General features: G+C 39.4%; 3 protein-coding genes across 4 annotated transcripts; 1 reads left to right on the plus strand and 2 right to left on the minus strand.

The window, feature by feature from the left end:
* Positions 1-32: 32 nt before the first annotated feature.
* On the plus strand, positions 33-7,416 carry zftraf1 (zinc finger TRAF-type containing 1). The gene is made up of 4 exons (XM_079484181.1): positions 33-1,059; positions 3,202-3,440; positions 3,922-4,133; positions 4,385-7,416. Exons 1-4 carry the CDS (start codon positions 769-771, stop codon positions 4,774-4,776), a joined length of 1,134 nt encoding a protein of 377 aa, XP_079340307.1. The 5' UTR covers positions 33-768; the 3' UTR covers positions 4,777-7,416.
* arpp21 (cAMP-regulated phosphoprotein, 21) lies at positions 7,144-16,437 on the minus strand. Its single transcript, XM_079484180.1, has 20 exons — positions 16,237-16,437; positions 13,474-13,738; positions 13,344-13,388; positions 12,652-12,720; positions 12,407-12,524; positions 12,233-12,311; positions 11,879-11,938; positions 11,655-11,792; positions 11,394-11,493; positions 11,218-11,316; positions 11,106-11,143; positions 10,904-10,960; positions 10,576-10,748; positions 10,359-10,469; positions 10,135-10,250; positions 9,814-9,894; positions 9,320-9,553; positions 9,067-9,145; positions 8,568-8,686; positions 7,144-8,433 (listed from the first exon to the last, which is right to left on the minus strand). The coding sequence occupies exons 2-20, from the start codon at positions 13,612-13,614 to the stop codon at positions 8,221-8,223; spliced, it is 2,070 nt and encodes a 689-aa protein (XP_079340306.1). The 5' UTR covers positions 13,615-13,738; positions 16,237-16,437; the 3' UTR covers positions 7,144-8,220.
* A 1,906-nt stretch (positions 16,438-18,343) lies between these two features.
* Positions 18,344-27,590, minus strand: pdcd6ip (programmed cell death 6 interacting protein). Of its 2 annotated transcripts, none has more exons than XM_079484724.1 (18): positions 27,275-27,590; positions 25,111-25,159; positions 24,909-24,978; positions 24,646-24,773; positions 24,402-24,555; positions 24,214-24,314; positions 23,285-23,401; positions 22,931-23,153; positions 22,687-22,810; positions 22,200-22,377; positions 21,122-21,233; positions 20,870-21,039; positions 20,539-20,787; positions 20,313-20,447; positions 20,136-20,230; positions 19,922-20,042; positions 19,646-19,842; positions 18,344-19,560 (listed from the first exon to the last, which is right to left on the minus strand). In XM_079484724.1, exons 1-18 carry the CDS (start codon positions 27,478-27,480, stop codon positions 19,392-19,394), a joined length of 2,598 nt encoding a protein of 865 aa, XP_079340850.1. In that variant the 5' UTR covers positions 27,481-27,590; the 3' UTR covers positions 18,344-19,391. The 2 variants fall into 2 exon arrangements, with proteins under 2 accessions (XP_079340850.1, XP_079340849.1); XM_079484723.1 differs by having other exon boundaries at positions 23,285-23,416; positions 27,275-27,563.
* Positions 27,591-27,619: the final 29 nt, after the last annotated feature.

Consider the following 27,619-nt stretch of genomic DNA (forward strand, 5'->3'; position numbering starts at 1 on the left):
AACATTTGCCACAGCCAATCAGAGACCGCGTAAGAGACGGGCTGAGCAGCCATCGCCGATACTGGCAGAAAAGTCACATTCTACCAAACAACGAGTGACAGTATTGGCTTGTTCGTCACCCCTCTCTGAGTATCCAGTGCCCGGATAGGCAGAATCAGAAAGGGACAAGCGGGCAGGAGGAGAGGAGGAGGTAGACAGGAAAAAACAAAGATGGCAGTGTAGATTAAGGGGAGACCATCGAAGAGACTCTGCATCAAACTGATCATTTTAAGGCTTTCTGGCGAATCCGGATCGCGTCCGATTGAATCGGTTTTGTTCGGAAGCCGGACCGGAGCCAAGGAGCCCAGCCGGGTCGCATAGCGTCGCCGTGTGCGTGCTGTCACAGCGGATAAGGGCAAACAACAGCCTGTTGTTTTGTTGAGGCATAGGAAAGCTGTTTTTCTTCTCTCCTTAGAAGCTGAGGGCTGAAGCCAACCCGAGATCCATCCAGAAATCTCAAGACATTTGTCTAGGGCAAACTGCAGTAAAACACAGATGACAGTAATTGTCCAGCCCCATATTCTTATATCATAATAAACCCGATAATAATCTGAGGCTTGTTATCAGGGGATTGTTTACTACTGAATGCATTGTTGGCAGTCCAGATACACCATTGTCACAGACCAAATAGCTCGGGGGGAAAACCTGTCAATTTCACACTGACAGTCCGCGAATCCAGCTCTAGACTAGCCCAAATATCCTCCCTGACTCGTTTTGGACCGGACTTGGATGTCTTCGATGGATGAGAGCGTCGCGGGCGCTCCAGGCTCCTCGTCTTCGGGTCTGAGTGTCGGTCCTGTGGGGGGAGCCCTGGATGCGGGTCCGCTCCCCGGACTGGTAGGTATTCAAGAGGAGCCTGTCGTGCGGAGAGACGGTTCTGGTTCCGAGGCCGACCCGGACGCACCGCCCAAGAAGCGCGTGAGACACCAGGAGGGGGAAGCGGGGAAGCTCGAGGAGCGGCTGTACTCTGTTCTGTGCTGCACTGTGTGTCTGGACCTGCCTAAAGCTTCTGTCTACCAGGTAAAAATGTCATTATAGAGTTTGATGTATATACAGTTCAATTGTGCAGGGCTTTGTCTCACCGGTGTGGCCCAAATGTCGCATAATCGATTCACACCCATTGAAAATGACGTTTAAATTTTTTAATATAAAATATGTTCAGTATTCAATATGTTGGGAGTTATATAGCCTATTTTTGTGTGTGTTTACTATTGTTCCTTTATATGTTTTTTTTTACACAATATCTGTCACTCACACTCCAGTTGACTAATAAAATGTTTCTTTAACACAGTTACAAAACACATATAAGTAGTTTTTGTCTGTTTTTTACTTTTAAGAGCTGGTTTGATGCGTGTTTTTAAGTTTAAGGTGTTACACACGCGTTTTACAAAATACTGACCTGAGCAGCTGTTTTTTTGCCTTCAAAGGCAAATATGACAATCAAGGTGGTCACGTGTTCTGTTTAACCCAATCATTGCTGCCCTCCCCTGCTCACCCCTCCCCCAAATATGTGCCCCTTACAATACCTCTGAAGCCACAGACTACAAAACAGCTGTAAAGGAAATTCCTTTTTACATTCTTTAATGATTTCTGACACTTTGGTCCTAACAGAAGTAGTTCAAGTCAGCCTCATCTTATTGACATTTAAAGGTTTATTATGAACTTTATAACTGCTTAAATGGTCCTGTCTTTTAAGTGTATGACTACTCAAATGACAGGTCTGCACTGTCCATTGGCACCAGAGAGGAAAAGTAGAGATGCCACAGAGCATGAAAATGACATTCAGACATTTTGTGTGTATGTTTTCTTGCATTTCTTTTTTTTTAAAGTAAACACAGCTCTCATCTCACTAACCTATAAAAGTAGCATGTGATTCGTGCAGAATGTGTCGCACCACATCAGAGCTCATAGGCCGCAGTGTAATCCGTTACTGAATCATGGGATGAAACTCATAAAAAAAACATGTGTCTTAAAACAAAACAAGCAAGTTAGGAAGAACTAAAGCAAATGTTTCCTTAATTAATCAAACATAGCAGTTTACCTTTTGTGATACTGATCAGCTGGTGCATTAGTTAATAAGAATTCATTCAAACTTTCAAGTTAAACTTTTAACTAATCATAATATCAGTATACATTTTTGTTTTAATAGCTCATAATGTTTTAGACCGTAACGCTTATGATTATACAAAATTATTTTATGTAATAAATCTGTCCTAACTGGTATATCACATATATTTATATATGATGGCTTATTGAGCTATTTTTGATTCACATTTTGGCATTTAGCAGATGCTTTCTTTCAAAGCGAATTACAAGAATGAGGGGAAAAAGGAACCAATATATATCATATGAGGCAATAATACAAGAAGTGTCATACCAAGTTACCAGGTTTCAGAAGATTAAAGGTGCAGGCTGTACTTAAATGTGTAATTTCCTCCAGTTTATTCACAAAAAATTAAGTTACATTGCCATGTTATACATTTTTGGTTGTTTTTTCCCTGATTGTAATTTATTTTCATTATTACCTTTTTTGGTATTTTAGATTAATAATCATCCTGACCAAGCAGACCAAGTCTCTTAGTTTCTGACATAGCAGGTGACTTCTTTTAACATGCTTTGCTGGATACCTTCATAGTTCTTCTCAAAACAACATTTTTATACTTTTTACTATGGCTACTTTAATGTGTTACTGTTAACTCATACATGTTACCTTAGAATAAAGGTTACAGTGATGTCATTCAGGAAACCACTGCTCAAAATCACTTGGGTTAAATGGGGAACTTCCATCCTGAGTTCTACAGCTAGAACAATACATTTACACAGAGAGATTCTTGCACTTTAAGGTCCAGTGTATGAAATATCGCGGCATCTAGCGGTGAGGTTGCAAATAGCAACAAATGGTTCACTCTCCCCTCCCTTTCGAAGCACTACGGTGGCTGACACAGCACTAAGGTGTAAGTTGTAACATATTTACGAAACGTGCTCTGTAGAGCAGGTTGTCCGTTTAGGGCAACTGTAGAAACAACATGGCGAATTCCATGCAAGGGGTCCTGTGGTGTATGTAGATAGAAATAGCATTTTGCTCACCATAAAAAGCCTGTGAAATGGTTTCGACATTGTTCTCTGTGCTATGAACTGAAGGTGTGTGCTCTCATTTCACAGTGTACAAATGGGCACCTGATGTGCGCAGGCTGTTTTATCCACCTGCTTGCTGACGCACGTCTCAAAGAAGAACAGGCCACGTGTCCTAACTGCCGCTGTGAGATCAGTAAGAGTCTGTGTTGCAGGAACCTGGCGGTGGAGAAAGCCGTGAGTGAACTGCCATCCGAGTGCAGCTACTGCCTCAAACAGTTCCCTCGATCCAGCCTGGATCGCCATCAGACAGAAGAGTGCCAGGACAGGTACCGCTACACCAAATTACAAAACCATCACCTGATTGACAGGGAATAGTAAACAGTCAAATTCACTAAATCAAAAACCTGCGCTTTTTTACTAACCATGCACTTTTTCCATTGTAAACATGCCTCCTTAAAACCTAATCTGTTAAGTTTTTTTCTTAAAATAAAATGTCAGCGTTGTGTACCTGGTGCAGTTACTATTGCACTATTACAGAATTTTGGTTTGAAGAGATGCTTGTGTACTTTCTCTTGTGATAATGAGACACAAGATGTTTGCCTCTGCTGTTGTTTATCGAGTGCATGCAGTGGATGCAAATAAACAATATCAATGCATACAATTGATTCGTAGGAAATCCCCCCAGTCGATTTCTAATCTAGTGACAAGATGCTAGATTTACAGAAATGATATATGCTATGCCATATCTAGATGATGGTGTTTGGTCAGTCATTTTCTTTCATTACGTCTTATTTGTTCTGGAAATAGAGTGACACAATGTAAGTACAAGCGGATTGGCTGCCCATGGCAGGGGCCTTTCCATGAGCTCAGCGCTCATGAGGCAGAGTGTTCCCACCCATCCAAGACTGGTATGGAGTTGATGGGTATACTGGACGAGATGGACCAGAGCCATCGCAGAGAGCTACAGCTCTACAACAGCATCTTTAGCCTGCTTTCCTTTGAGAAGATCGGCTTTACAGGTACACAAATAGATAGAAAAGCATGAATAAGTTAGTTATAAAAATATTTGTAGCCTCATTTGTCAGGTGTCAGTCAGAAGCCACTCCCTCTCTTGAATAATGCGGAAACCCTTGCGCATTCTTTCTACAAACATACATTCAATGTGACTACCAGTTGATAAACTGGTTAAAAACATGCATAACAAGCATATAGAATGTGAGAATCTGCATACCTGATGGATGATCAACAACTCTCATATGTTTCACTCCAGAGGTGCAATTCCGGCCATACCGCACCGATGACTTCATCACGCGACTGTACTATGAAACGCCTCGCTTTACCGTGCTCAACCAAACCTGGGTGCTGAAGGCGCGTGTCAACGACTCTGAACGCAACCCCAACCTCTCCTGCAAGCGCACGCTGGCCTTCCAGCTTATTCTGAAGAGCAAAGTGAACTCTGCACTGGAGTGCTCCTTCCTGCTGCTGAAAGGGCCGTATGACGACGTGAAAATCAAACCCGTCATCCAGCACCACGTCTTCTCCAACGACGCCAACGAAACCGAGTACGCCCTGCTGCCCATCAGCGACAGCGTGGAGTGCAACAAGCTGCTGGCTGCCAAAAACATCAACCTCCGCCTCTTCATCTTTCAGATCCAGAAATAGAGGCGTGGGATGACGGGACGGAAGAAGAACATAGAAGCGATTGGGAAGGCAAGCGCCACTGAACCACAGATACCTCTAAAGGAGAAGGATAAAAAATATGAACCATCAGAACTGCATTGTTCGTTTGTGTGCGAGTGTGTGTTGTTGCCGGTAAGCTTCCAGACCCGAAAATCTGCCTTTTCATCAACAAACCCACTCAACACTCTTACTGGCGGATTAGGACAGGCCCGTATGGACAGCACAAAAGAGTCATCGGCTGTGTTTGTGTGTGTTTCCTTCAGCCTGTTTGTGAGGATGCAAGTCATTTCAGACCGATATTATATTTAGTTTGATTGATTGAATGGCTGAGTGTGTGTGGGATAAAAGGTAAAGGCAGAGGTGTCAGAGGTGTAATGCAACCTATCATGCAGGCAATGTTAAACTGTGTTTGTGTGTATGTCCCGCTCGAAACCGTTCTCAAGGCTTCTCCACACAGACAGTGCAGCACAGGGGCTGCAACCGCTTTAAGTGTATTTTTGAATGTGAAGGTAGCCATTTTCATTGGTGAAACGGTAACAGTTAGGCTGGATGAAATGTCTGCCAATCCCCGAAGATGCGATTTTGCATGGTTTTAGTTTTTCATTTTGTGTGCACTTTGGAATGCACACTTTTAGTTGAGTAGCAATCGTAACCCTGTAATCTTAACTTAAATTTGACTTTATTAACACGTTTATTTAAGAATCTGTGAACTTTGCCTTTATTCCTTCTGTGAATTGTCAGCATCATTAATGATGATCATCATCATGCTATCTGTTCTTTTCAGGCCCCCAGTTTGTCAAGACAGTTACACCTTGTCTACACCGGATCGGCCGACGCGACACTAAACACGTCTTGTTCTAATGGGATTGTCGCATCGCGCCAGTGTTGACAAAATTTTTAATTATAATGGGTTCTAATGCACTCTATTGTCTTTTGTCATGTCGCATCGCGCCCCGTCCAGTGTAGACATGGTGTTGCATTTCCCTCGCATTGTGATGTCATAAAACCTTAAGCTGAATCTTACATAATATTTATTTTAATGATTTATTTAACTTGCATTTATTCGCTAACATAGTCTTCACATTCACCACAGTAAAACTGGAAACTTAATTGCCACTGTTGCAGACCCTTTCCAACCCTTACGATAATGAATTAACTATGGTTTTACTTTTAGTAAGGGGCGGTTCCGAGACAGGGATAAATTTAAGACAGGACTAGGCCTTAGTTAAATTAGGAAATTTAAAGTGAAAATAAAAATTCTGTCATCCTTTACTCACCCTCTTGTCATTTCAAACCTACATGACTTTCTTTCTTCCCCAGAACACAAAAGAGGATATTTTGGAAATGTTGTTAGCTGGACCCATTTACTTGCATTGGTTTTGTTTACAATAGATGTCAATGGGGTCCAGTGCTGTTTGGTTACCGACTTTCTTCAAAATATCTTTGATTTTGTGTCCATACAAATAGATGTGAATGGGGTCCAGTGCTGTTCGGTTAAAATTACAATATGTGTAAATGATGACCGAATTTTCATTTTTGGGTGAACTATCACTTTCTCGTTTTTAAAAACATACTTTACAAAAAACATTGCTTGTGTGCATCTTGAGACTAAACAATCGCACTGATATACACTGCTTTTCAAAAAAAGTCACACACTAATATTTCGTTGGACCGCTTTTAGCTTTGATTATGGCACGTTTCGATAAGCTTCTGCAATGTCACAACGTTTATTCCCATCCAGAGTTGCATTCATTTTTCTCCAAGATCTTGTATTGATAATAGGAGAGCCGCTTCGAAAAGGCTTATCCAGCTCATCCCAATAATTCTTAATGGGGTTAAGGTCTGGACTCTGTGGTGGCCAATCCAAGTGTGAAAATGATGTCCCGTGATCCTTGAACCATTCTTTCACAATTTGAGCCCGATGAATCCTGTCATTGTCATCTTGGAATATGCCCATGCCATCAAGGAAGAAAAATCCATTGATGGAATAACCTGGTCATTCAGTATAATCAGGTTGTCAGCTGATCTCATTCTTTGGGCACATACCGTTGCTGAACGTAGACCTGACCAACCGCAGCAAACCCAGATCATAGCACTGCCAAGGTGGTGACTTTTTTTGGACGGGCAGTGTTTTTTAGGATATGACAGTGCAAGTTGTTTCCGATAAAGAGACTTGTAAACCATCAAGTTTTCTGGGACTAGTCTTCCCCTAAAAGTCTGGCAGATTAGTCATAATTTTACTACAAATACAACTGTTACACTTTGGTTATTTTGGTGAGACCATGGTCAATTTGTGGTTAAACCATGATCAATTTATCATCCCTATAGACACACACAGGATTTTTCTTTCATTCCTTTATTAAAAACACACATGCACACACAATCTCACAAACTGGGGGTACAAAAGAGCCATTTGAGTATTTGGATATCTAGTGAACTTGGCTGTGACCTAACACTTTAGACATACTTGAAATAATAAACAACAGATCAACAGAGTTGCTTTTGCAGAGACTGTCACTTCTTGAGTTAAGTTTCAAACTGTTTCTGCGTTTAAAAGCTTTTAATTCTCACATGACACTCTGGCTGTATATGTGCCTTTCTATTAAAGCTCATTTAAACTTGTGTCACTGCATTCTGTACATTTCTTACAGTTAAATTTTTTTTCAGCGTTGTTCACTGAAAGAAAAACTTGTAATAAAACAGTTAGTTCTGGTTCTTGATTCGGATTGGTTGTGCTAACATTCTTGGACACATTCGCAATGTTTGTCTTAAGGTGCTTTTGTAGTTAATGTTGTTTGATTCCAACGCTTCATATAACACATAATGTTAGCTGCTAGTTCCCAGGTCGTGCTCCTTCTCCCTACACGTTTTTAAATCATTTATTTAAACACAAATATTTAAATGTATGCCTACAATACATACATACATACAGCCAGAGAGAACGTCAACTAACCATGACCTCCTATACATGTGCGTGGAAAACAAGCAAGTCCATCAAACTGGGATCATATATTTAAAAAACAACACAGACATTGCAAATTCCTGTCAAACGTTAAAATAACATTTTGTGAACAACAAAAAAAGTGTTATTTTAATATAATTTTGTGTTAAGTTAATTTCAATCGAGTAACAGCCTATATACTTTTATAAACAAGATAAATATATTATCTTATATGTCGATCAAAAACACCAGTGATTATATAAATAGTATAAATTATGCTCTAACTGCTATCGTAGCACAAACGTAAAATTCTGATCAAACTTGAACAAAACTCCAACAAAAAGGCAGAATCTGAAAGATGCCATCAGACTGCTACGGTGCTACAGACTGTGTGGGACATTATTTTGTTGCTACTGTAAATACTGTAAAAAGGAGTTTGTTGGCTTTCACTGTCAACTCGGGATCAGGTGAATACATAGTTTCTTTCAGTACCAGCACTGGTTCTGATTCATGATACAGCCATTTTTGCAGCTACTTGTCTGGTAGGAGACCCCCAACATATTGAGTGATGGAGGTGGAGAGGGGGCCAAAGAGTTGCAGTATACTTGAACTCCAGCAGGGGGCACCAAACACTGTGTCTGTCCACCGTGCCCTGACACCAGCATTGTAGATGGATAAGACTGCTGTTGTTGCGGTACCTTATTAAAACAAAAAGAGAACATATATTTATTATATGAAATATAAAAAATATATTTATACAATTCAGAACACTTAATTGACTTATATCGTTTATAAATAATATGATGCGCATTAACTAGAGTTCTCTGCGTACCGGATATGAGGATACAGATGGGTAAGGTCCCATAATGCCTGGCTGTGTTTGGGGTAGAATCTGACTTCCTATTGTGCTGGGGCACCCTTGTTGGTTAGATATAGTCAAAGGTGAATATCCTGTTAGGAGAGATGTTGTCAATTATAAGTGAGATTGATTGTATTTTTACTATCATTACTATGATGACTTATGAACTCAAAATCATTAAAAGCCTACATTTTACAATTGCACGTTGTAAATACAATTATATACATATATACAATTATATACAAAACATACATTACATTTGCATTTATATATTTTCACGTGTTATTTTCACTGTTAATAGACAGGCTTAAACTGTTTGGTATTGGAGGGCTGATGTGAATAGCAGAAGAAGAGACCGCTTCACTGTGAGACCGCTAGCACCATCTCTTACAGTGTAACGGCTCCCTCTCCTACTACTGTTATTGATATATCAATGCATGAGGGACTTGAGAAGCTTCATGTGTATGCCTACCTGTTTGTGCGCTGTAACTGGCTGCACCGTATTGTTGAGATGCACTGGGACATTGAATAGGGTAATTGTATACTGAAACCTAAGAGGGGAGAACAGAGTTGACTCATAATTAGACGTATGACTCTGTAATCTCATTGGCAGGCTTGGGGATTTTATGGGTCTTTGAATATCAACACGTTAATGTGTGTTACTGGAGTTTAAAATAGTAAATAAGTAGTTTTATGTGGCCTTTATGTACTGTATGTAACAATACCTGATTGCTCTGCTGACCGAGGGTCTGAGGGGGCGGGACTGTGGGTGTCGCCAGTGCCATTGCAGGGCTCATGTAACTGTCTGAATGATGAGATGGAGCGTAACTGTTGTGAGGCGGAGCATAGCTGTGTGTGGGCAGAGACCCTTGCATGTAGTAGGAAGTCATTTCTGGAACATCTCCCGAAGACTGGCCACTCAAGGTCATGTGACCAAACTTAGAATTGATGTCTTCCCTCTGAAAACCACAAGTATGCTTTGAATAACATACGTCAGTAAATAGACCTCTTCGCAAGGTGTAAACACTGGTCCAGAAGCACGGTTTTTGTTTATTTAAATTATTTTATATTATTTATAGCCTAATATTTTATGTATGTAGTGTATATACTGGATTTATTGGATTATTCAGTGTTTTGCTTGGGCAGAACAAATTATTAAATATCTTTGCAAATAACTAAACCATATACTATAAAAAAGCCACACTTGTTTATTACTTACGGTCTGTTCTATTGGATGTTGCTGAGAGGTAGAAACATTTAACTGCTGGGGTGGAAGGTACGTCACTGAAGAGTACTGAACCTAAATCAGAAATATTTCACCTGTACTTGAAATGCATTAATCATTGTAGTTTACACATATTTAATACATTCATTTACACCATACACAGCATACTACATACTAAATTTGCAATTATGCTAATGTAAATTCACCCAGAGTCTAAACACTATTAATCAATGCAACCCAAAGTGGGTAACATCCTTAAACCAGAATCCTTTAGTATTCTTAGTACTTTAAATCCTCATACTGTCTATTATATACCTGCTGCTGGGGTAGAGGGGGTGGGGCTTGTGACTGCACCTGGCCACTGATTGGCTTCTGACTAACAGGTGGGTTGTAAACAGCTGGAGTTCCATCAGGATTCAGGAAGGGCTGCCCTAAAATACAGTCATAGTTGGATAAGAGAAATGACTGTGGTCTTACGTTTGTACCAATGAGTTCATATTTAAATCCATAATGCTTGTCTATGTTCTGTGTGTGTGTACCTGTGTGTGGGTTTAATAAAATACTCCCAGGAGGTATTGATGACTCAGCAGGAACGATGCCATAGGCAGGGCTGCTGTTGGGTGCAGCGTAGCACAACACTGACTCAGATACTATGTGATTGATCAGACAAGGTAACAGCAGATCAGACATCGACATTGTGTGTGTGTACTTTTAGTAACTAGATCGATATGGACAAGAGGGGTGTTGTTTTTGCACCTGGTTTGCACAGTTTGGAGTTGCTGTCTGAGCGTGTTTGGGTAGATTTAGATGTCCATGTCGGGCTGTCAGAATCTGTACTGCTCCAAGGTCGAGGGTCATTCCAATGAGAGTCCAGCTCAAAACTGCTCTGCCTGCTGCCAGACAGCCGACCGGAACCATCCCTGTTACCTCTGCAAAAATAAATTCATACGTTTTGTTAAAAAACCAATTCAATGAAGCATACTTAAAGTATTGTTACTTATTTAACTTACATGCATTTGTTAAAATACAATCATAAATAATATTTTTGGACTTTTATAAGATTAAAAGCATTAGTAGTTTTCACCTAAAGAGTTGTCTCCTTTTCTGGGTCTCATTAAGATTGATGTTATCCTCAAGGCCTCTGCATGCATGAAAGAAAAAACAAGACGTATTGTATACAAAATATAGTGCAGTACTACATTAACACCAGATTACAATAGGCCATGTGTTAAAGTGATTTAAGAGGTGGTCGCAACACAGACAATCTTTTTAAATAATATTTTTACCTGGTCTCAATATAAACACTCTGTGAAAGGCAAGTGGACTGAAACAAAGAGAACAAAATCAGAGGCTTTAATGTACTACTGTGAGTGTGTATTTTCAAGAGTGTCTTCTTACGTCTTGGGAGAATATGCGATCTCTAGCTCTCTGATACTCTTCCTCTCTCTCCTCTATTGACCTGCTCCTCATCTGTTCTTTTAGCGATGGAACTCTCCGCTATAAAAACAACCACAAACATCAGAGCTATTAGAGGAGCCACTTTCGTCTCTGTTGAAACAGTGTGATCCTTATACCTGACTGTCTTCTTTTTCCTGACTGCTGTCTCTTTTTAGTATTGATATTCTTTCCTCTGTCTTATCCTCCTGAACGTGTTCACCAAATCGATGTTCTGGTCTGAAATAGAATAGGACAGGAGTTAGCCGAGTCCAAATAAATGAATGCGTTATTACTCCTAATGAAATATCTAGCTAAATATCAGCTATCAACTGAACTTAAAAGGAAACTTCTAGCCCCATCTATTCTAAAACACACAAACGCCTATAACACACGCATACATCCTGGAATTGCTGGTTTTGTTGATGATAATCGATTTTCCACTGTGATCCACATTGTGTTCCAGACCAAAATAAGCCGCAACCCTGTGAACCAGCATCCTGTGATATGAGGACATCTGAGGGAACTTCTTGTAGGAACTACAGAGACCAAAAGAAACACATTATATTTCATTAGAGAAATAGAGGCTATTTCTAGACTGTGACAGACATGCATGGACATTTACCTGTTGTCTGTCATGAAGTCGATCATGTCTTGTTCCAGTTTTAAGAGCATCAGTCTGTCCCTAAAAGCCAGAAAATTAAGAGATCGAGTGAACTGAGGACAATATTTGAGTGAATTTGTACTTTTATTTTAAAATGCACATAATGTACGCCTTAGATAGTCCATGTCCGTAAAATAGCTCTGATTTGAGAAAAATTATTTATGATTCCACTATTGTGAGATTTCAACTAATGATTCAAAATATACTTGGTCTTTGTCTTTTCCCATTCAAGAAGATAGCACCTATACTTGCATGCCTATTACTTATATAACAAATACCTACCAGTGGCATTACCAAAATGGTGCTTTTACTCACCGGGGACTACTCTTCAAAGTAGTGATTAAAAAGTCTTCCAGATCAATACCTGTGGAGTCTGTATACTCCACACTAGACTCTAAAGGATATAAACACGAATAGAATGACATTTTCCACATGAAAAAGAATTGGAAGCATGGAAGTTTGTGTACATCATTCACTAAGGTAAATCACCTTTAGATAAACTTGGTTTCTTGGAAGTGATGGCGTCTTTGCTCTTTTCCTCTCCCTCTTGTTCATACTCAGGACTGTCACCATGGTTACTAGATATAGTTGTTTTGCTCTCTTTCTCCTAAGACCAGACAGAACAGTCTCTTCACCATAATGTACTTATATATGTATTATATGATGAAGTGGTCAGACCTCCCAGATTATGTTGAATGTAATATAGAATGTAAATGGTTTATAGTAATTCTTACCCTGCTGTTCTCCTCATTGGGTACAGGCTCATCGCATACAGCTGTACTCCGAACCAGCTTCCCTTTGGCCTGTAATACACATAAATTGAATTACCAAACTCACATCAAACATGCAAGAGAGGATGTTCCTTCCCATAGAAGAGGGCAGTACAAGTGCAGAATTCTGTACAAAATGTTCAGGACCACAAAATTGTGTAAAATATCAAGAATCAAACAATCATTTCCATTTTATTCTAAAAATAGGTATTCAAAAGCAAAACTTGAAACATTTCATACAAATAAAAACTATTCAAAATACTACTTTAAAGCATTCGGTGGAATATAAAGGGTGCTATGGTCTTTTTGTAAATACAGCTTCTATAGTGACTGTAAGTGTTATTCAATGAATCACTGAATCAAAACTACAGGGTGAAAAGTGCAAGTATGGTATTTTTAAAACATTTGGACTCGCTCCCAGACTGTCTGAGAGCTGTTGATGTGATTTATATATATGGAGTAGGATAACTTTATACTATCAAGGGAGTGAATTCAATGTTTACTAATGGCATCTCGACATAACTGCTGCAGTTAAGAAGCCAACAGAGAAAGATAAAAATTGTTCGAAGTGCAATATTCTGCAGGGATCTCGAGCATATTCTTCACTGACCAGTAAATAAAATAAATGCCCACATGGATGACAATTGTTATCCTACCTTCAGATTATTTTGAAGCTGTCCATGGTTGTGGTCTAGATTTAGCTGCAAAAAAAGATTGAAATAATTATATATACAAAAAATAAGAGGAAAAGAATAAGTCTGTAAGGTGTTGAAACGACATTATCACCTGGGTGTTGTTATGACAGTTCTCTGTTTCCATGCTACAACTTGGTGACGGAATTCCCTCCTTTATAGTGCATTCTGGGAAATCTATGGATTCCACCTCAGACATCTTGAAATTCGGTGATTCAGTGGTCGCATCAGTCATAATAATCCACCATATGCCCCATGATGATCCAAGCCAATTACCAAGATGTTTTTTCTCCACTTTTCAAGCCTTCATCTCTGCTACCAGAACAGATGGCTGGAAATATTCTGGAGTACAAAAATATCTTGACACAAAACAGAACAAACATCCTTATCAGATTTGTACATTTCTTTACTCGGAGCAATATAGATATGTTATGATATGTCAAAATCTTTCTGGATACATCTTTTGCACATGATGACCGTCAGTATCATATAAGCACATTTATGTGATTAAGTTTCATACCAAGTGACAACCATAAAGAAATTATTTCATATTTTATTCAATCAAAAACTGATTCTGCATGATTTCTTACAAAATCTCCTTAAGATGTAATTTTGTTTTTCTTTGGAATTATATTTATTATCTATTGGAGAGGGGATAATATTTGACTCTCCTACTAAATACTTTAATTTTGGTTTATCCAGCAACATTTTTTTATTTTGTTATGGTTGTCATCCCCCGGGTAATTTTTTCAAAATGTGGATGTCTCAACTATCTGTGTAACTCCCACTTGAAAAACTCACCTTTGATATTCATCATAAATTGATGATTTTTGGCAGATATGGACACCTCTTTAGCACTACATTAATGACCTCTCTTGACTCATTATTTTACTTTGTATTTTTTTTCCTGCCCGACTGTATTTACTTCGTTACTGTATGTTTCACCCTTTTACATTTTCTCTTTTCTCATTGCACCATTGAGGCTGTATACTACGTTGTAGTTACTGAAAACTGATTCTGTTGGATCTTATCCAATAAAAAGTGAACATTTAAATAATAAAATGCATATGCATATATAATCATACATCCTTGCATATAAGCTCAATTAACAGGTTTATTATTATTTAATTATTTTAATTTATTCAAAAGGAATACAATTTTATCAAAATATAATTTCAAAACTTACATTTACATTTTGTCATTTAGCAGAAACTTTTATCCAAAGGGACTTCTAGTTAAGGACTTCTATATTTGATGCCAATTGACAAAATGTTAAATGCTCTCTCATTTGTAAATCCCTTTTGATAAAAGTGTCTGCTAATGAATACATTTAACTTAAATAAAGGTTAACTGTGAAAGTGAAATAAATAACTTGCCAGCTGATTATTTTGGACATGTATCTTCAATCTTTAACATTTTCTTTGAAACACTTGATATCCAATGCAAAACGCAGAAGCAAGCGTTCTGTAAGTACCACTAGTTTCCAGGAACATATCAAGTAGACATAACATACTTGTAGTAGGTGCGTGTAGGTGCTCAGAAGTGACGAGTAAGCTTGCAAACAAGAATTTGTATTTATTTATGTGCAACTCCTTTCATTGCAGTGGCAGGTGCAGTAAATTATATCCTCAGAATTAAGACTCCCTGAATGGAGGGCAGACATACAGTACACTCAAGCTCTGTTTGGTAGAATGCATCCTTCATTTTTATGTCATCACTCTTATCAGGTTATAGCTTGTCCTCATGTCTGACCACTGACTCACTTTGACCAGCGTTAAGCTACACACCCAGAAAGACGCCGGAGTTATTGACTTCATCAAGGTTATCTTGGTTAACAAACAGGTGGCCTTAAAGTGGATGCAGACATGACAGAAATGTCATAACTCAGCTTCAAGCCGAAGCACGTTGGTTTTGTTTTGCTGTCAGTAACCCAACCTTTTCAAAAATAGCTGTAGAAATCACACAATCAAAAATCAATAAATCTTTAAAACTAGTATATAGCTACTATAAATATTTATATCAATTAATAGTTATATGCTTTTTATTATATTCATTTTTAGTCTCTAATACTTCTAATGCAACAACAACATTGTGCAGCAGCAACTTTGACATCGTGGTTACCATGGCAATTCTTGGTTTAGGGCAATGCGTTATCGGCTTGTATAAAAGTTGCGCGCACATACACTGAACGGCGCGGCAGAATGGCGGTATTAAATATATTCGTGTTAGGATCCATTCTGTCTGGAAGGATGAAGGTGCAGCCGATGGGTTCGGTTTCGAGCACCCGCATTCCGGGCTCAGACTGGCACGAGTTATATTAGGAGCGGCTGTTTGGGGACTTCAGGCTGCTGTCAGTGACGCACACGGGGACGGTGCAGCAGCAGCTGTGGTTTCTAAATAGGAACCTTTTGCGCTACCATTCTCTAGTTCTTAACCGACGCTGATCCCAAATCTGTATTGGGATCCATTTTAGAAATTGCGTAAATATTTGGATTATGAACTTCTACAAACTGCTCCAAGCACTGGGAGCTTCTGTCACAAGGAGGACAAATTCATTGTGTGTGTAAAACACTTGGCAATAAAGCTCTTTCTGAAATGTATGTCCTGATTTTAACACAAACTTCAAGTTGTATGGACTTCAGAATAACAGTGAAACAGTATCTATAAAACATGTTCTTACAAGGTCATGTGATGTAAATTTGAGACGCAATCGTAGGCTACTATTATGTTTTAATAAGGTTAACAGGGATGTTACTGGCAAAGACATCTCACGTTAAAGCACAGATTAAAACATCATGTCAAGAAAATTTGATAAAGAGCTGAGAAAAAAGCATGCGAGGCAACCGATTTTGCTTACCTGCGCGGAATAAAAGAGCAGAAATCAGAGTCAGAAAGGTTTAAAATATGCGGTTGTGTAGCCGGTAAGCGTGTCAAGCATCTTCTGTTTCTGACAGCAGAGCGCGCACACAGGGTCACGCCACGCGCTTTCAACACAGTTAATTAAATACCCGCGTGCACGCGTGCGCTCAGCCTCTTCCTGACACTCACGCGCGAGCACACAAATAAACATCAGCGTGAGGGGACAAACTAAAATGCCAGAGGGAAATTTCAGGTGGATAAGACAAAATCACAAAATTAAACAATGGATAATAAAAAACGGTGCGATTAAAATTATATTTTCCAAAACATGTTATTCTAACTATAAAATCATCATAATTGTGCGATCTTTAGTATTTCAACGTAGTAGAAGTAATTATTTCCATGGTCATAGTAAATGTTTTAAGTGCACTATATAAATTCACACAATTGCTGGAAACCTAAGAGGTTAAATATTTGTTTGCATCTTAGAAACTAGTTTTATCTACAAACACGTGAACTAAGCCACCAAAAACTGTAATGAGCACCTGTTAGATAAAACGATTACGCAACACACAAATAAGATGCAAATACCACAGTTACACTACATCTGCACGGTGTCTCTCTTTCTTTCCTTATGGCTTTGCCCTTTCGCGGAAACAGAGATATTTATCTACCGAGCTTTTCAAAAGACACATTGAAAGAGACTCAAAAGAGGAGTCCGTATGCTCAAGCACACCGGGTCTGGCACATCAGAGGACATGTTTCTCGAGGTTTGTTGAAACGAAACCTTATGTCTAACATGGCAAAGTGAACCCTATTTAAAAGTGAAAATGTGGCATTCTGTTTAAGGAGAAGGTTTTACAAGTTAATATAACATATCCCTCTTAGACGCGCGCACACAGTTTTAATGTGTTTTGACGGTGTATTTATTTTGTGTGGGCTGGCAAGAGCAGCTGCTGTGGAGAGGAGATATGTGATGTCTACTATAGATGCTTATACACATTCTGTTGTATTTTTTAATAGATGCAAATTTAAACAGCAATGTTGCAATGCGAGTAAAGCATATAAAATATACATTAACAAAATAACTTTTTAGTATAACCTATTACATAAAGTTAGATGTTTAAATAACTCTTGGCAACATGCACAAGAATCTCGGATATGGACTCTTGAGGATGAGATGTCTGACTTGCACCTGCTGGGTTAGAGCAAATTTCCGACATACATGTTCATAATGTTCCCGTATGTCTGGCTGCAACACGAAGTCAATCGAGGCCATTCTATTTAACTTGAAAGACACGATGCACGCAAATAGGCCTCTCTCGTGTCGCTCATCTCCAGGGGTCAAACAATAAATAAATACTAGATTTGGCATACAGTCAACAATGCTGCAATTGTGTCCGTGCTTTTTGAAGACATACACTTATACACGCACCTGCTCAATAAATCTCTCAACATCGGCATAGAGCTTTTCCCTTACGGTAGCAATTATGGACGGAATTTCGCACCTGTCGTTTCGTCAGAACAGTTTGGGAAATAAAGCATTGACAGGAAATGAGCTTTCACCAGGCTGACCATGCATACGATGAGCCTCGATGCATCATAAGTCAGTGGTTCTCAAACTGGGTGCCCCAAGATGGAACAGATTTTGTGGCATTTTCTGAAATAAAGAAATGTAACATACATTTTACGCAAATAAACTTCAGAATAATAAGCCCACCAACATAAATAATGTATTTTTCAGTATCGATTAACTGAGCATCGTTGCAGCATGGTTTAATGAAAATGTATCTTCATGTGGGGGCCGACACACACTTGTTCATGTATGTCTGGCTGCACCACTAAGTCAATCGAGGCCATTCTATTTAACATGAAAGACACAAACATTCAAATAGTCCTAAATCATTTACTCACCCTCATTTTAAATCTGTATGATTTTCTTTTGCAGAACACAAATCTTGAAGAATATTGGTAAACAAACGACATTAGTCCCCATTGACTTTCATTGTTGCGATAAAACCACAGAGACATTTCTCAAAATATCTTCTTATGTCTTCCACATAAGTAAGAGCGATTTCAGGTTTTGAACTATTCGATGGTGAATCAATAATGACAACATTTTTTTATTCTTATGTGCCCAAAACAGTTTCACAGACGGAAACAAACTAGACAGTCAAAACAACAATGGATATATATTCATGGATGCTTTATGAGTTTAAGAAAACATCCATACATAACCAAACCACATTAATAGCTCAGTAAATACATTCTCCCATGCAAACGCTGAAACCCCATCCTCTTCTAGCTGTATCCATGGAGACTGGGTTTCACACTGCTCTTTCAGGACTAAAATAGCATTGGGACAATTATCCCACAGGCACACTTGAATTCACGTGTGGTGACACTTAGATTTACACAGACATGCTCTCATCTATTCATCTTAATTCTAACTGCTCAGCTGTTGGATCTGGCACTGGATGAATGCAGTAACAGCATGAAGAGTCATTGATAATGACCAAAAATGCTGAAACGATGCTCTTTTACGGCCACACAGTCCCATGCACAGAGATTAAATGAAGAAACAGCCTTTAATATCAGACAGGTTTTAATCACATGAAAACAAAAGAAACACAAATATGAATATTTTTAGTGACACATCCGTCTGTTTAACTGTTCCTTTTCCTAGGAGATGATTGTAGACTGAACATAAAGAGGTATACCATACAACAAGGGTTACTATAAGACATAACCGCAGTTTCTACCAGCAATTAAATGATCATCATCAAGGTAAGAAATCAATTACAGCTCCTGCATTAGATTATATGTCAGTATTCATTAGAAAAATAAGATATAAGCAGTGCCAGGCAGACAACCAGCAGCTTCACTTTGGGCTAGTGTGTGTGAGAGAGAGAGAGCGAGCGAGCGACAGAGATCAAATCTTCTCCAAGCACACCTGCTCTGTGAACCCTGGGTTTAAAACTCCACCCGTCAGACAGGAAGGGGGCAAATACTCTAAACTCTGCCCAGAAAAGCCATACGTTAAATACAGAGTGTGAGTGCAGGGGTGTTAACGTGTAAGTGCAAAAGAAGGTGTGCTAGTATAAAGGAATGACTGTGGATGTAGTAGAGTTGCTGTCTGGGGTAACTGCTTTACTATTGGGGGTAATAGGGTTGCTGTGGTGGTTGTTGTGGATAGGGGTAGGGCTGCTGTGCAGGAGGTCCTCCGGGGTATCCAGCTTGCCCCTGGGCTTGATAGGGCATATAGGGCACATTATACTGCCCAAATGCATAGGGGTTATAGGCCATTGGCATCTGGTAACACCTAGGAGGAGCAAAACAAGAAACATTTTTTTTTCTTTGTAATGTTTGTGCATAGGTCTATAAGAATTGGGACTGTATTTATTTACCCTGGGTAGCCTTGATAAGCGGGATAGGGTGGTCCTTGAGCCTGTGAGGGTCCGGTGGGTGCCACAGGTGGGGGATTAGTGATACTAGGGGCCATTGGAGCGTTTACTGGAGCCGACATGCTGGCTGCCTGTGGGGCGATGTTTGGGGGTGGCGGCCTAGCTGGGGGCTGAGGTTTACCCTGAGGCTGCTGTGGATTCTACAAAAGAAAATAGGAAGATTATTTTTTCACATGCATGATATATTTCCTCTCATTAAAGAGTCTGTTGCACACTCACATATAGAGTCCTAGGTGCAGGGGTAGGGACGCTTGAAGCAGGTGCAGGGGTGTTTGACTGGTAAGATGGGACGCTGAATGATGGAGCGCTTGGCTCACGTGCAATGCTTTGCTGCAGCTCCCTGTCAATCAAACAGGGTTACTAAATATGAGCCAAACATAGACCTTATATATAAAAATGTACAGCTGACTGTGCACATAACTGAAATACATACTTGAGCAGTTCATCTCTCTCGGTTTTGCGGGCGAAAACAATGTCGCTGCATTTATTTTGAAACTTCAGCAAGATTTCTGTCAAATCATTGTAGAACTACAAAAATGAAGAAACTTGAGTGAGTGACATCATACATTGCGTCATGTATCCAGAACTAATATCAAAAGGTGTTAATTACCTTAGTGCCCTCTCTGATATTGGAACTGATCTCTACGTAGCTATCGTGAGCCGAGGCAAGCTTCTTCAACACATCCTCTCTGTTATTAGCTTCAGAGTTAGACTGTTTAAGTGCTGTGAACTCTTGATGTGACACCTGAGATACACACACAGAGACAGGTTAAACTATTTAGAATAAAATATTTCAAAGTAGCTCACCAAGGAGTCAAACAAAACATGACTTGTACCTGTATCTGTGACAGCAGCTCCTCCTGTCTGCGTAAATTCTGCTGGACGCGCTGTGTGTGAGAACCGTAGCGAGTGTCCAGCTCACTTGACGTCAGGACTTCCTCGTTAATGGCTCCATCTTGAGCCAGTGCGGTGAGGAACTTTGTAGTCAGGTCAAAGGTCACTGACTTAATCTCTCCTTCCATCACTTCCCGTTCTCTCTTCACCTCATCTAGCTCTGCCAGCTGAGCTCTTAGCACGTTCACCACCTAATAACAGAACAAAACATGTAAAACATATTTGTTTGTCCACATTGTGACATTTAGATAGCCGAGTATGTGCGTGTCTCACCTCACTGCCCTGCAGAGTTTTGGCCGGGTTGGCTGACGGTATGGCAGCACTTAGCTCACTCTCAGGCTTGCAGAGCAATGCGATCATTTCACAATGTTCATTGTAACGCTCTTTTACCACCTGATCGGCTCGTACCGCCTTGTCCAGTACAATTCGAAAGTTAGTTCCCTCTGCAAAGGAACAAAACGCTTGATAGATTAAACACTTGTAACCTGGCTGTGAAGCTGATGTAGTAAACTTGTGTGAATGTACCTGCTCGGAGTGGTTTATAAAGATCTCCTGATGGTGTTCTGCTCCATCGCTGGTTAAATTTGCCTCGGAGTTCATTGTCTGTTGTTTCCTCACCATCTAACATCTTCAAGGACTATAATAACACAACAGTTTTGTTAATGATACAAATTGGCATGAATTGCCAAGTGATGCCCTTAAATCTGAGATCACTAGTAAAAAATATTAGTAAAAATGCATTCTGTTCAAAGATATTATTTATATAATCATTATGCATTAAATGTTTACAGTCAAACCAAACATTTTTCAGACATAAGTTATAATTTTTCACAGTTATTTACTAGTGGCTATAGGACACTGTAGTTAATTTATGCAAGTAAGGAAAGCAAAATAAAGAAAACTTTGACATACCCAAGAATTATGCATAAAGTGGAAGTTTGGAACCAAATTATTCAGACACTTTGACCTGACCATGTTTTGCTTGTGTGTTTTTGTCTGTAATTGCTAATGCGAGCTTTTCACACCACAAAACTAAGCATTGCTTGGTAATTGGTATTATTTACTTGTGTACTTAAATGTAAAGCTGACAGCTATGCAACCTAATCTATTACATGCCTTTCTATCAAAGTAATCTGACATAATCAAGATCAATTTGTTCTGACACAGTTTAACATATTTTACTACCATTTTCTAAACTATAGCAAAACAACTGTGATAATGTGAGAAATGTTGAAGGTGTCTGAATCAATTTTGGTTTGACTGTATAATAAGCATTTAAACATTCTGTCTTAATGTTTGGTTTGTTCATATTTTTCATCTGTTACAGCATGTGAGCTGGCATTAGCCTCATAATTTCATGTAAAACCTGAAGGCCATGTTATCACAACATGGTTTGAGAATGAAGCAGCAGTAAAAGCATTAACATGATAAAATGTCACAATTTTGCTTAGTTTTAATTCATTTAGTGACCAAGAATTATATCTTGATTTCGTCACAAATTTGACATATTCACTTAATTGGCAGGACTGAATAAAAACAGATCTCAAATAGGTTTTGGATCCCAATATAAAAACACCAAACAGGCAGTGAATGTGCGTATCACCTCATCCAGGATCTCACGGTTTCTCGTCAGAAGCTCAGGCAGATCTTTAATCAGCTGCTCGATGCTCTGTAATCCACCCTGCTGAACTACAGCTCGACTCTTCTCCAGTATGGACTGAGGGACTGCTTCTCCTGACAGATCCTCTAGTGCAGCGGGTAGATTCAGGGATGCCAACACCCTGACCGATCAGAATCGAACAATTACCACTTCAGCTACCAATCAAAACCATTATCCATGGAAAAAATGAATTTCATTATATAACTAAGAAATTCCATATTATATTTGAGAAAAACATGTTGTGTTATCTGACAATTATGCAAATGCAAAGATATTTAAAAGTAAACACAGGAATTAACAAAATCCTATCCAATTTTTATAGTCATAAGGCTTTGGGAAAAAAATAAGGTTGTATAAGCCATTTCGAATTTTCTGTTTTAGGTTGTTTCATGTTGGGTGTTTAAACCATTTTAATAACAGAAACACTGACCCGTTGCAGAGATTTGTTGCTTCTCTCATGCCGCCGATAAGTCTGTTCACTGTGTCAGCCTTCCTGCAATTGGCTGCGCTGACTGACTGCTGCACTGCCATTGGCACCATCTTCTCAAACAAATCTGAGCACACACAAAGGATTATACAATTGAATACATTTTTGTATTAGTTTTATTAGATGTTTTTAACCAAAAGGTGGTGACAAAAAAACCTCACAACAGCTTATTATGTATCATTCTGACCTGTGAACTTCTGGCTGACAGGTGTCTGAACTGCAGTTGCTTTGACAAGAGATGCTTTGCCGATGTGCTCCAGGTCTTTGACCTCTGGCACACGGTCGTGGTATATGAAATCGTTGTCTTTCTTTGCAGCTGTAAGCGCACGGTTGATCTTATCTGACAGCTCTTTCACATTGACATATTCATCGTATCGGGAAGACGCAGTCTTAACCAGCTCCGCGGCATGCTGCAAGACAAGCATGAGAAATTCCAAAACGAAAAACGTCAACATCCCACTAATGAAGCTCACAAATACAAAACAAAATGACCAAACAACAGACCGAAAGTACACAGCCTGTCACCCGTAGACAAACACACCTGCAGCCGTGCGATCTCCTCTCCAAATTTTTTCTTCTGATTGGCCAAGGTTGACTGGTGGAGCTCAGCGGTAGCTTGCATCATACAGTGCTTGGCGGCAAGGACAGGAAGCACTTCCTGGAAATAAAAATACTGACCAGGGAGAGCCAACCACAGCAATCACAAACACCATGGCAAACATGAACCAACACCACGGGCAACCACAGACGAGCACAGACACACAGCACAGGGCGCAGAAAGAGAAAACAGAACAGCAAATCAGCACGCAGCCTTCTGCAAACACCAGACAAATCCTCACACAACGCTCATGCAGCGTTCACTCACGGATTAGTAGGAGAAACAAAGGCTGGAGTTTTGAAAGTGTGTCTGTGTAAGAGTGGACGCCTCGCAGTTGTACAAATATCTAAGAGCCCGTTTAGAAAGGGTAATAAGATCTTCGGTGATCTGATCATATGTGAAGAGTAAAAGATGTAAACATGTCAGAATAAACTTTGGATTCTAACTCTCCAATCAGGAGCTACTTTTTAATAAAAAGATTATCACAGAAGACTCCCATATCTCTACATATCAGATACACTGACTATCCCCTGATCCGGTCAATCGAGATGAATCTTAATACCAGACGTAAACAGGGCCAAAAATTTGATTAGATTCAACTTTATTGTCATTACACATATACAAGTACAGTGTAACGAAATGTAGTTAAGGTCTGCTAAATGCTAAAACTGGAGAGACGCTGAGCCTCGCGATGTTCAAGCGCCGCCGCCAAAATGCACTAATACCTAATGCCACACATATACAGACACACCTACAGTGACTGCGCCATGCAGTATAAGTGTGGATCTTTAAGAATCTCTAGTGACCCCTAGTGGATCACCTCCCCACTTACAAACTGGTGCATTACACATGTTTATAGGCAGAGCACATACCTTAGGTAGATTCTCTTTGTACTGACACTGCTTAAAAGCATCACCGTAGTAATCTGCAGCCTGATTCGCAAGTTTAGCAATGATGGCGTCCTTCATTTTATCTGTAAGACAAAGTTGATCACAATGCCACAATTTAACTAATATTGTATCGATTAAAAACAGACGCATACATATGAACACACACGCACCAGCAGTGGCTTTGAGAACGAAGACCTCCTGTGCTTGGCTGAGCATGATCTGACTGAGTGTGCCCACCGTCTCGGGGGAAATGTCCATTGTGGGTTCTCGATTGAGTGCAGATAGCACTGTATCCTTTATGTGAGCAAATGCACCACTCGCCAGCTAGAGACATACAAAATCCTTGTTAAAGATTGTTATTGACACCTTTATTTCCGTATTGGAGGAGTAAAAGATTAAAGGTCAAATTTTAACCTGGTAGAACTTGGACGCAGCCTTCAGTCCTTCGTCATTGTCCAGATTCTGCTCAGCAGCAATCTGACTTGCTAGTGCGCCTACATTAAACAATACGCAAGTCTTCTCGTAGCCCAGACTTGCCAAGGCTGAAACACAAACAGACAGATCACATGACAGGTTAACGAGAAGGCAGTCTATATATTTTATTTATGAAGATAACAGGTAGTTAAAATTTTTTGTTAAGTTTTTGCAAGTGTACTGATGTTGTTAGAAACACTCACCAAGCTTGACTGAGCCACCAAACAGAGATCCTTTATCAAACGCATCTTTCCATGTGAATGTCACACATAGCTGAAACATTACAAAATGTGTAAATTGACTTAGATGTCTCTATATATATATGATTATGTCTCTATATATATGATTGTTATTATAGAAAATTGTTATGAATTTAAATTATGTCTGGGACTTTATAAATATTACCTCTGGAAAAGGAAATTTGGGTTCGATTGAGCAGAGCTGATCATAATATCTAAAAAAAGAGAAAGAGACACATAATATGAAACATTCTAAAGAGAAAAACAAGAAATATAAAGATAACAAATAATTTCAGCATTACAACATTAATCATGTGACTGTCAGTATGACACATTAACCCAATGACACAAGTTACTTAACCTCCAACATACACCCGACAATTGACGGTTTTAAAACATTTCCTTTCTGGGAGGAGATCATTTCTCCACATTTCTGGCTCATGTTGTGTATGGCTTGACTATTCCTGTCTCTATAGATTATGTATATAACATGACTGTTGACTCTGAAGGGTGTGCCTGAGGGCTCTTCGTCACACGAACAAAAACACTGGTCTAACTAGCTACAAAGCAGGCCATGGATCTTGACCATTCAACATGGAGCAACAACCACACAAAAAGCATATTACTATAGCAACGCATGGCTTGTTCACTTTCCAGATGGCATACAACCTCATGCGCTCAGATTAAACCACATATAATAAGAACAACACAACCATGATTTAGGAAGTGCATGTACTCATTGATAAAGTTTTAAACCTATTTACATTTCTGTTTCGTCTTCTGTTTTTTACTTAACACTTCACAAAAACATGCAAATTTGTTATATCTGAGAGAAACTTTGCGTACGGCCTATATGTAATGCATTTTAAAGACGAAAGAATCAAACTGTTCACATCCGATATTTAACGTAGCTTAAACAGGCATGCGTGTTCCACTTTCCTTACGTTATGATAATTCATTTTCAGATATTGATAATGCGCAAACCCTGACGTGATCGTTTTAGCGGCTGCGAATCTATAAGCGGAGACTTTCTCCTCTCAGTTTTATTGAGTGCGCTCAAGTTCGCCTGCTTTGCATCTCATTCTGCCACCAAACAACGTCAACCCGCCTTTCATGCATTTTAAATATTAAAATATTGATATTTAAGCGTTCACATAATTGTATGTAGCTTCAGATCTTTATTTACTTTTTATTTTATGACTGCATTCCGCACTTCCGTCAGCATTTTCCGCATCGCGGCGGCAATAAGAACCCATTATTATTATTATGCCACTTTGATATGACCCGTTTCCTCCTGCAAAACATCCCCACAACTCGTCTCTCAAGTGGTCGTTTCTGAGGGTGCTGAAATTGGCACAAAGGAAACGCATATGCTAGATCTGACCTCAAATTAAAACATTTCGTTCATGATACACTTTTAAAGACTTGAAATTTGCATTTCAAAAATATTGTTTTTAAAGGTTTTTAAATGAAACATTAAAACGAAAATCATTTAAATTATAACGTTTTTAGTTTTTTTTCGTGACTCAGATTTTCTTTGAATAACCCAAGACAGATAATAAACGATGGGCAAAATGATGTACTAAAGGCACATTTGTTTAACAAATGACCTGAGCATTTCCTTAACCGGTCTAATAGCAATCGACGGAACGCTAGTCTTCACACATACACAACAATAAAGCATGCTGCCCAAATAAATCAAGCATGTGCTTTCAAATACCTTCCGAAAAACGTCACTCAACCCAGACGCATTCACCTCCCTTTATATAAATGACGTCATGGCACGAAGACTCGTGAAGAGAGACTAGATGTTCAAAAACACATTGAAAGCGAATATAAACAACATACAAACATTTTCTTTTTTATTCCGACGTATAACGTTAATTGTACCGTACGTACAAATGTGTTTTATTAACATACACCGAAAGTTTGACGCGCTCAGTTTGGAGAACACACCTGAGCCAAACCAGGAAGCTGGATGACATATGATTCTTATGTCGTGAAGTATATGGCATTTTAACAATATACAAAATGCTAATCATTAATACACGCGTTCATTCTACACGACAACTATTTCATTTGTTTATTAAGGTGTGGATTTTATACCACTACCAATTTCCTAGGAATCGACGCATCTGTAACGTTAGGTGAAGTTAACGTCATGTCGAAACTCTGAGTTTGATCATACAGGAAAACTACCACACGCTAGAAACAGCCTAATCATACACATATAATTCGTTAAGTACGATGACACCGTGCTTATCAGGGCCGTTACCGCAGCACAAATATCCCACAGAAACTTCGTGAGTAAGTTGTCCTGTCAGACTCACCGCAGCAGGATTTCCAACGAGCTCTCGTGTTTGTCCAGCGGCCTTCCCAGAGCACTTTTACGAAGCTTATTGACCTCCTCTACGGCCCGAATATACTCCGCCTGCTCCTCACCAGGTGGATACGTGGCCGCTACAAATTTCGACAGCGGTTTCACCAAGTCGATCTCTGTGGACTTCTTTAACGGCACAGAAATAAACGTCGCCATTTGGGCCCGCAGTTACAGCACAGATCTAGCGGAGAATTGAGAACACTGCAAGACAAAAACAAAGGCTGTGCACTTCCTGGATCTTTTTGGTGCGTCATCGCGTCACATGTACCTGAAAGTAGCGCATGCGCACTCGAAT

The sequence above is a fragment of the Barbatula barbatula genome (assembly GCF_947034865.1).
Source record: "Barbatula barbatula genome assembly, chromosome: 21".
Classification (NCBI taxonomy): Eukaryota; Metazoa; Chordata; class Actinopteri; order Cypriniformes; family Nemacheilidae; genus Barbatula; species Barbatula barbatula.